This window comes from Polyodon spathula, chromosome 13 (genome assembly GCF_017654505.1).
Source record: "Polyodon spathula isolate WHYD16114869_AA chromosome 13, ASM1765450v1, whole genome shotgun sequence".
In the NCBI taxonomy this organism is placed as follows: domain Eukaryota; kingdom Metazoa; phylum Chordata; class Actinopteri; order Acipenseriformes; family Polyodontidae; genus Polyodon; species Polyodon spathula.
In genome coordinates, this window is record NC_054546.1 from 14,741,557 (window position 1) to 14,752,042 (window position 10,486).

Genomic DNA, 10,486 nt, shown 5'->3' on the forward strand with positions numbered 1-10,486 from the left:
TGTTCCTTATCCATAAAAGGAAAACTTCTGCTACAAAATATTTTCCTAAAATTCCTTGTTTTCTAGAAATTTCTAGAAATCATACATTTCCATTGGGGTATGTAAACTTTTGACTCTGTGTGTGTGTGTACATACACATACATACATACATACACAGTGTACATAAGGTAGTTTTCTATATTATAAATCACTTATCTTTTTTTTTTTTTTTTTGGCTTGCAATTTTCTCACTGCCTATAACTGTAATTAATAGGCACAGATGCTCCTGCACTGGGTATCAATGCTGAATAACTGTGATTCTGTAACTCCTGAAAGATGCTGTTGCGCACTTGTCTAGAGGTTTTGTTTACATCACAAAATTAAAACTTCTCAATTAAAACAGGGCACATTTGTGAAAAGAATCCACCAGCTGATAACAATGCTGAAGGTATTTAACTGTTTCATGACACATCATGCATCTCTTTATGATAAACACACACACACACCACATAAATAAAAGAATCAAGACATCTCACAACAAGCACACCCATTTGATGAGCCACACTAGAAGCAAGCTTATTTTTCTAGCAAGCTTCTTTTTCTAGCTGTTGGTCGGGGCTAAACTGTTGCTAGTAAAAGTTTGTAATAATTAAATGAACATGGACAGTTATCCAAAGCACTGCCACATTATGAAGTAAACTGCATTACCTTTTTGCCTTTCTTTTTCCTGGGAGCAAGCTTGGTGGCACCCTTTTCTTTGGCTTCCTCACTCATTTTTATATCTTCCCTTTTATTCCAACATTAAGAAGAGTAGCAAAATCAGTGCCTCAGTGAAAAAAAAAACAAAGTTCATCCGAGTAGGTTTCCAGTGCTAGTGAAATGGATTGCTGCTGTATCAAAACACAGCACCAGTAGTCCAGCTAGAAATTACTAGTGGCTCTTCCCTTTCACATCAAGCCAGACAATAAAGAGCAATACTAATTCCTGAGAATCAATATTCTGTTGAATTTGTTCAATTAGGTATGACCTCCCTCCTGTTGGCTGATACCAAGACTTATTTTTTCCTTTTTTTTTTTAGTCTACCCCTCTTGTGTTTTCCAGAATCTAAAACGGTACTAATGTGCAGACTCTCATACACATATATAGAGAGGGAAGGAGAGAGAGAGAGAGAGAGAGAGAGAGAGAGAGAGAGAGAGAGAGAGAGAGAGAGAGAGAGAGAGAGAGAGAATTAACAGGAGACTACTGACAAGTCTCAGAAGCTCCCCCCCACCCCACCCCTCAGTCAATAATTTTCTCTTCTTTTGCTAGATGAGATATCTGATGTGATTCCCTGGGATTTGCTGCCTGCTTAACACACCAAATAAGCCAGATGCATCAGGTCCTACCAGAAAAGGAAGTCTCTCCCAAGTAAAAGTAGTGCCACTAGATCAGGTTACAACACCTTAAAGAAAACCCCTCCCTTCAGCTGGCAACAGGCAAAAACAATAACAGAGAGAGAGAGAGAGAGAGAGAGAGAGAGAGAGAGAGAGAGAGAGAGAGGCTGTCAGTTGCTGATGCTGTGTGGATTCTCTCTTTTGTATCTTCTCACTGCTCAATAAAAACACAGTTCACTTTATTTAAATGCCTGCTACGAAACTTCTCACTCCCCCTTACTATAGTACATCTAGACGAGAAAAAGTCTCCTTATACATCATCCAATTGGCTTGAGTCAAAAAAGATGATTTTTTTTTTTAAAAATGCACCCAATTACCCTGCTGAACAGAGCTTCAGCAGTGTCCTCAAGAAAGATTAGAACACTACAAAGAAAGAATTGGCTTCATTTTCACATTCAGCTCTGTATAAATTATTAACAATGCAGGTCGTTCTTCAGCACTTCCCTTCCCCAGTCTGTGGATAGCAAAATCCTCCTAGTACAAGCTGTGTTTTGCAGGAAAAGCATGCAACAAAAAAATAAACATGCAACCCTAAACTGCATGAGGCCAGTTATCAGTTTAGGACAGCCAGCAACTAAACAGAGAGTAATTAAAACATTAAAAAAAAATACTAGTTAAATTACAAATGCAGTAGATACATTACAGAAACATATTTTCTCAGGATATAGTAACTGAAATGCAACATCTAGTTTGCATGAATGTCCTTAAATGTTCGTGGTGTACATTTTTAAGCACTTGCTGGTAACACAGTATTGCCATTTTAACTAGCTACTCTGCCACCTGCTGGTAAGTCTCTAGCCATGAGATAAACAACTAATGAAAGCTAACCTACAGTGCTGCATGGGCAAGCCATTTTTCAAGCATTAGTCTGTAGGTATTAAACGGATATTGTTTGAAAGCTGTCTGCATGTGAAAGGGTTTGTCTACATTCTGATTTGATAAACTCTCTGGCTATTAAAATGTATCCATCTTTACATTACATTTTTTTATAATTCTAAGAAATATAGATTGCTCTGTTGCAGTGAAGCCTTGTTGTTTGATTAAAAAATGCATGTACACTTGGATACAAATTAGCACTTAAGCAACATTTTGTAAACACGATACACATTAAAACTTGAATTTAAACCAATAATATTTACACTGAGTGCTGGAACAAGAGAGCAGTGATAGGTTCAGGAACGCCAATAAAAAGACTACACATGGATTTTAAAATCGTATGTATATGTGACTTCTTTAACCTGCACAAGCTGGTGTGCAGAAATAGGAAATTAAAACATGACTCATCCGAGTCGTACCGGGCTATTTATCTGAGTCATGCTTAACCAACGAAAGCATGGGTGGCTTGGATTACTTGACTTTATATCTGTGGTTTAGTAATAAGGTTGGCAACAGTGTGGCTACAATCAGAATAGCTTGAGTAAAAATAAAGAGAATATGGGAGATTCAGCATGTTGGTAAGCAGCTTCCAATAAGATACACCAGCAGCAAGGCAGAATTAGAGCTGCCAGTAATATGAAAAAGTAGGACCTACTGGACAACCAGTGCACATGCTGTAAGTGTGACCGTGGGCCCTGTTTAAAAACTGTACCTCATATGGGTTGACACAAAGAGGACACCACAGGGTGGTTTGAGGTGGCTCGATGGATGTTAATCTATTCGGTCATTAATATTTCCCGGAATTGGTGGCCATGGAAGTAGGTGATCCTCAAACCATTTGGGCACAATTCTGGCACAGTGGGTGGGTACCATCTGTAAAGCAGCCACAGCCATTAGGGTACAAGTGCAGCATTGTTTGATGGACTCGTAGTGATGCCCAAGTAAACTATTCCATTTGCTCGACTTTCCAAAGTAATGAAGCAGCCCACACCTGGGCAATCCCTAATCCAAACTAGACAAGTCCTAATAAAGTGTGTACCTCCATATAGCCCCAAATTCCGATACCAAATAATGGAATAAAACTGTCCCAACCAAAAAAAAGGTTATGGGTCTTGCCAAACCCTACACTACAAAAAAACAGCTCAGAAAGACAAAAGCTGTGCTTTAATTTAAACTATACCCCCTGTTCCATAATCACTAGATTCTTTCTCCAAGAGAAAACTATTAGATTGAATTGTCTTATACTAAGGTCTTAAATTATTTCAGAACATTCTACAGCATTTTTTCTAATGTTATTTTCTTGCTTTGATATAATACAAGCATAATCATGAGCTCCTATGTGGTGGGCTAACAGAATTATTCTCGGTCAATTGAATAAGCTGGAAATGAGGACACAATACTGTTTTTCCCTCAGGTCCCACATCAAGAAGTTTCACCAATTAACATTAATGGAAAGCTGCACATATGTTTTCTTTGACCCCTGGCAATTTAAAATTGGCATGGCACACCTGTGATTGCTAGCAGGGATAGATTTAACCCCATCCCTGCCAACCTTACATTCCCACACACACCATTTACAGCAGCAGTGCTTCTGCCCTGCCACACTCGCCTTCACAGGTTTCAGAAGATGCAGACAGCCAGACAACCTGCAGGTTATTCTGCATTATACTGTAATGTGATTCTCATGAATGTGCTGGCTTGAGATTTGGATTCCCTTTTATTCCTGCTCTTCTTTTCAATAAAGACATTAGGGCAGGGCTTCCCAACCCTGGTGCTGGGGACCCCCTGTGTCTTCTGGTTTTCATTCCAACTGAGCTCTCAATTACTTAACTAAACCCTTAATTTAACTAATAATTTGCTTAATTAGACCTATTTACTTGTTTTCAGCTCTTAAACAGTTGCAGATTTCAAGTTAGCTATAACATTATATAAGTAACTTAAACTCTGCAACTTTTTAGGAGCGGAGAACTAAAAAAAAAAAAAAAATCAATTTAGGGGCTAGTTAAGTACAGATTAACCTGTTTTATATCACCTTGCTTAATATCATGCCCCGTTTATTATCACAATTTTTCAAAAACTACTCGCCATGCACTATAGGTTCTTTGAGAAATTACTTCTCTAAATGTCATCTCACAATGTGTGGCTGGGCTTTACTTAGTAACCACAGGATATAATTAATTTCCAACGCAACTAACAACCAATAATCATCAAGGCTGATAAACTGACATTTTGTGCAGCCTGTCAAATGCTGCGTGGGCGGTCTTAACGGGATACAATTAAGTTACAAAACACCAATGTCACCAAATTCTTCTTTTTTTAACAGTCGGTCTTAATCACAAAAAAAAATCCTCTCATCAGTCGACAACACATGCCTTTTTTTTGATAATGATAAACTGTTTCATTCCAGTTTATGATACGAAACACATTTGTTTAAATGCAAAGATCAGCTATATGTAAATGTAAAGATCAACAATATTAAAACACTGCTCCTTAATTCACCGTTAGTTTGCTTACTTTTTTTCCCCTCGCACACGTAATGTCCTGTCAAAGACAAACGTGCAAGCTGGTTTATATCATGACCCGCTCGATATCAAAAATTATAAATAATGATACAAAGTGGGTTCACTTGAAAGTGGAGCGCATTTTACTGATTTATTTAGAAATCTTTAAAACCTAATTTTGTAGAAGCTGTATAAGTTTATCATCCATAAATATTTCTCAAATTAGATGTAATAAAGCTGTAAACACATTGTCAACCACCAAACTGATAAAATGCTCAGTTTTACAAATATAATTCCTTGTCATTTTTTAAATTTATTTACTTTAAATCGAAAACCTGCGACCCTACTGCTGTAGTTCACAAAGAAGTCCAGAGTCCTCCAGGTTTTATAGACATTGTTTAAATAATTAACTTAAGAACTTAATTAGTTCAATGAAGTAATTTAGGGCAGTGTCTCATTTTGGGGTCCACAAAGGTAAATACCCTAAACAAGTTCACTTGCACTGTTAGATTTGTTAGTCATCAGAGTCCTTTTCAGTGGTGAGGGTAATCAGATTGAACTCTGTTAAGATTAAATGAATAGAAATGACAAGTGGATGTTATCTATTGCTACCCTAAGTAAGGCAGACCAAAACTAGTGTTAACTGGGGTCTGGGAAACTAGCCGAAGAAGCAGCACCTATACCATAGGAGACAAAAAGACTGCATTAAATTAAAATGATGGTGCTGCCAGAGTATCTTTTAAATGTACATAATGAGGTCTATGACACGGATAACTGTAACTTTGCATTTGCAGCTGTGGCAGGGGATCTTAGCGTTTATATACTTGAGCATTTTGTTGCAAAAATGCCATTTCAAAATCACTTTTGGATAATTGGTTGTGGTTAACTCCTGGAGTGGAACAGAGCCAAGATGAACATTCACAGTATACTGTATGTTAGTTGTACAACCAGATAAAATGATTTAACAGCAAACTGCAGATCAATGTGTGTGTATGTTTTTTTTTTTCCTACTGAATGACATCAGCTGCGGCAACGGGAAATTAAAGCAAAAAACGAGCCTCTAATTCTCACATACTATGGCAATTCAGTTTACCCTGTGGTAGAGTACATCAGAGCATACGGGATGAAAAACCCTTTATATTCAGTGTCAGTGGATGTGGTTTGGTTTCCTCATAACAATGGCTTGTAAGCATTGTTCTTGATCAGGGGTCTCCAACCCTGGTCCTGGAGGTCTTCAGGTTTTATTTTAAAATTGAACTGCTTTTGGTCGACATGTGTTTTGTTTTGTTTTTTGTTTGCTTTTTTTGCAATTAATGAAAAAATTATAGTCCCAGATGGGCTATAACCCACTGTTCATGCAGTTCACGGATGCAGCCTGCACTGCAAATGTACAATATGTGAAATAGATATTCTGTGCACACAACAGAATACAAACACCTCTTCTATCTCTTCATTGTTCAACTGGTATAAATGTATGTTAGCTTTTTATTATTATTATAAACCCTCTTTTTACCTGTAAGTGTGATAAAGACAGATAAATATCTGTGTCTGCGGGTATAGGAGGTATTAGTTTAACTTTAAACTTTTCACAAAACTGAAACCTTTTTTGAAAGGACTCTTGAGTTTTGAATGTTACGTAGCGCTTTGAAAAAATGTTTTGAGGTTCCATAAACTGCAAATTTTATTTACCGTAATTAATCAAAAGTGTTAATAAAAAAAAAAAAAAAAAAAACTGTTCCTAACAAAACACTCTTTAAAACTGTCGTTAAAAGTAAAGAATCAGAGTAAGATGCACAACTCCTGATGTAGCGATTTACTGTAAACGACATTTAAGTATGCATCAATAATGTCAACTGTACTTCAACTAATACTGCATTTACTCTATAGCTAAGGAGTTTACCTTGAAAGATTAAGTATAACTCAGAATATCTTCCATCATGGTAGGACATTTTAACTCTAACCCTGCTGGTAGTTCTTTTAATATTTAGACCCTAGTTAGAACCATTTAATGCAGCTTTAATGAATTACCCCCGGGGGGCACAAGCAGTGACAGGGTTATCTATAGGTACTGTAGCAATTAAAAGGTCTGAAATAGCTGTCTTCATGCTGCTAAGAAATACTATGCTCAAAAATCAAAGGAAAAAAATAAAATCAACCTCTGTTTCAATGTTGAACAACCTGGATATATTGATTAGCCATAAAAGGCCTCTCTTCACATTCCCAAAATGTATTCGATTTATTCATTTAACAGGATCTAAATCTAAAAAGTTATTGAATAAAAACAACTACATCACAACTCATAAAGCATATCAAATTAAATAAGCCATATGTAACATCTACCCTTTCCCTACTCTTTATTCTTGTTGCTATTATTTCCTGTTGCAATAAGAAACAGTGGAGGGGTTAGTGAATTTGTTTGGGCTATAACTGGATGAGTGCTTCTTCACCATACTAATACTATCTGCCTGTACCTGGCTTTGAGCTTGTCTGGAGAATATAGCCTAAGTGGCAGAACTGAACAACCTTCCACATGCTATTCAAATCATGGGACAATGTGACTTTTCAGCTCTGCCAACCCCAAATACTTCACGTACCTGTGGAGTTTTTTTGTTTGTTTTTTTGGGGGTTTTTTTTAACCGTAAATCAGTAACTGTGATGGTTGTTTAAAATGTGATTTATATTCAAGTATAAGGGGTGATGCTAATCTTAGACCGATGTTGGTCTTAAGATGGTGGTTTTACATTTCCCAAGCGAGCATCTTAAATACTGTACAAAATAGTCAAACCCCAAAAAAGTCTTGTTCACATACCTTATTCTTAAAGTATTTGTAGCTAATAAAACAATTCCATAAATCATACCCATGTTGCACTTTCATTAGCTACACAGGTCTAAAATGTGCAGCTTTTAAAGACACATCATTTTAAAAATACAATGATGCTACGGCAGCTCAACTACAAATCAGTAATGTAATTAGTACATTTATATGCGAGTGCTGGCTGTAGACATTTGGCACTACACCAACTTAAAAGGAGGCTCTCAGTTTGTTTCCTGTTCCTTTTAGAAAGTCAGTTACTGCTTTAAAGTCTTTGTTAATTTCACCCATGCAGTGGCTTCTGGGTCTAATCATTTTACCGACTGAAAGCATGTCAGTCAATAGGGGAGCAAGTGATTGATTATTAACAGGAAAGAAGCCAGTGAAGGGGTGGGGACAATTTCACCCTCCATGTGAAATCATCCAGGAAGTGCAAGACAGTCTAAAAACATGGGTTGCAAATGGAGATTTCTTTAGCCCATATAGTATCAGATATCATGTTTTAAAATGAAAAAAAAAATGTTTTTCTAAAACACATTTCTTTCTATGACTGGCTAATAAACGGATGTGTACAGCAGAGTGCATTGTGGAACAAACCCATTAGCTGCAATTACTTTAAAGACAGTACATCACATGGCACCATCCATTCCAGCCTACTGATATATAATACAACGACAATCTAATCAAGTTGTTTTTGTGTGGCAAATATCTCATCTGCTCTACTTTCCTGTAACTATTGCTGTGTGATGGAACTGCAACCACTGTACCAGGAAAGAGGGCAATGCAAGCCAAAATGAAGCCAAGCAGAATTAATTATAAAACGTGGTACATTGATAACATCTGAAATCCAGAAAACCCTCCATCTTGCTCACTATCCCTACTTTCCTCAAATTATTAAACAGCATGCTAGAATTCGACACTTACAAACCATGGTTATATCGAAAGCTTCAATCTTTAATACCTACAGTACTAACTGTTTATGTAAATGCTGGTTTCAATATGTTTTATGCGTTTTTTCTTACCAGTAAAAATGTCACTGAAATCAAGTTTTTTGAAGATGGGACTGCCCAGGGATACCTAGTAAACTGTATTTCTGATTGCCAATAAAAGAGTAGATGAAAAGAAAGCCCAGTTTACTCACTAGCAATAAATCGAAATGGCGTCTTCATTAAACTACATATTCCAATTATTCATGCTTTCTACAGCAGTTTATTAAACATTTTAATAAACAATTAAATACTGATGAAATCTGTTTGCATACTTGCTGTTTTGATCATTAAAATAGAGCTTGCAGTCTCTTTAAACATAATTGAGGCGTGAATAACTGCATGTTCATTTTGTTGATTGCACAAGGTTTAGTGGCCCCTGCATGATTAAGTAAGCAGTGCACTTAAACACTTTTGTTCTTATCTGTGACCCAAGGACTTGAGTTTTAAACCCTCAGGGGTCCAATTACGATCCGACCTTCAAAACTCTCCTGACTTGCAGAAAGGCTGGGGCTGTATTGCGTCCCTCCCAATCAGGGCTGGCCTTAATCTGTGCGGGGCATATAGACAACACCCCCACACATTATGTCAATAAAACGGAAGGCTACTGCTCACCTTCAGTAATCAAGCAGGCAAGCCGTACTGAATGTGTGCTGTCACTTAAGTAAAATAAAAACTGTTTGCAAATGTTATCCTTTTTATACAAATCTAAAATTATATTTGACCGATCTACTTATCAAACCCACGTGTAACATTAGTGCTTTCATTTTTGCAGTGTAAATTACACTAAAACATCATGACATTTTTTGTTGAATACACTATGTAACACAATTTTTGTTCCTGGGTAGTAAGTGTTATTTCCTAATTGCTTATGCCTCAAAAGTATAGAAAATGGCTATTATTCCCCACAAACTTTGCTTTTGTTACCAGGACAGTGATATTTTGAAATTTACCTATTTCCAATGAGAAAACGGGCGAATGTGTGTCTTTTCGTTCACATAAAGTCAGAAAAAAAAATGAATCCAAATTAACATGTATTTATACTAAAGTAATACAAAAATGACTACAAAAGATTTAGAAGTGAGTGGTTTTTCGAGATTTGCGATTATACTGTGAATCACTTTCACGAATCAGCCCCCAAATGTAGTCTCCCATCATGTTGTCGTTATACTGTCCTTGGTAGCGGCGTTCAAAGTCCAGTATACCCTGGTGGAAGCGCTTGCCTTGCTCCTCCAAGTACGCTCCCATGTTCTCCTTGAATTTATCAAGATGAGCATCAAGGATATGGACTTTGAGGGACATCCTACAGCCCATTGTGCCGTAGTTCTTCACCAGAGTCTCAACCAGCTCCACATAGTTTTCGGCCTTGTGATTGCCCAGGAAGCCCTGAACCACTGCGATAAAGCTGTTCCAAGCCGCTTTCTCCTTACTTGTGAGCTTCTTGGGGAATTCATTGCACTCCGGGATCTTCTTTATCTGTGGTCCGACGAAGACACCGGCTTTGACCTTTGCCTCAGACAGCTTAGGGAAGAAGTCTTGAAGGTACTTGAAGACTGCCGACTCCTTATCTAGAGCTCTGACAAATTGTTTCATAAGGCCCAATTTGATGTGCAGTGGTGGCATCAGCACCTTCAGGGGGGCCACCAGTGGCTCCCACTTAACGTTGTTCCTCCCCACAGAGAACTCGGTCCGCTGTGGCCAGTCCCGCCTGTGGTAGTGCGCCTTGGTGTCCCTGCTGTCCCAAAGGCAAAGATAGCAGGGAAACTTGGTAAAACCACCTTGGAAACCCATCAGGAATGCCACCATTGCAGCCTCTTGATGCCATCTCAGAAAAATGCAGATATGTACCCACTTAGGCAGCTGGAACTAAACTGAACTGGTGGGCTTAAGGCCCCTGTA

General features: G+C 37.7%; 1 protein-coding gene across 1 annotated transcript in view; it reads right to left on the reverse strand.

The window, feature by feature from the left end:
* LOC121325789 (ankyrin-3-like) overlaps window positions 1-1,105 on the reverse strand; it is a 188,079-nt gene extending 186,974 nt beyond the window's left edge. Inside the window, exon 1 of the mRNA XM_041268812.1 lies at window positions 688-1,105. Within this exon, the coding sequence (XP_041124746.1) occupies window positions 688-753 (66 nt within the window). The 5' untranslated portion in view covers window positions 754-1,105. The remainder of the gene's footprint in view (window positions 1-687) is intronic.
* Window positions 1,106-10,486: the final 9,381 nt, after the last annotated feature.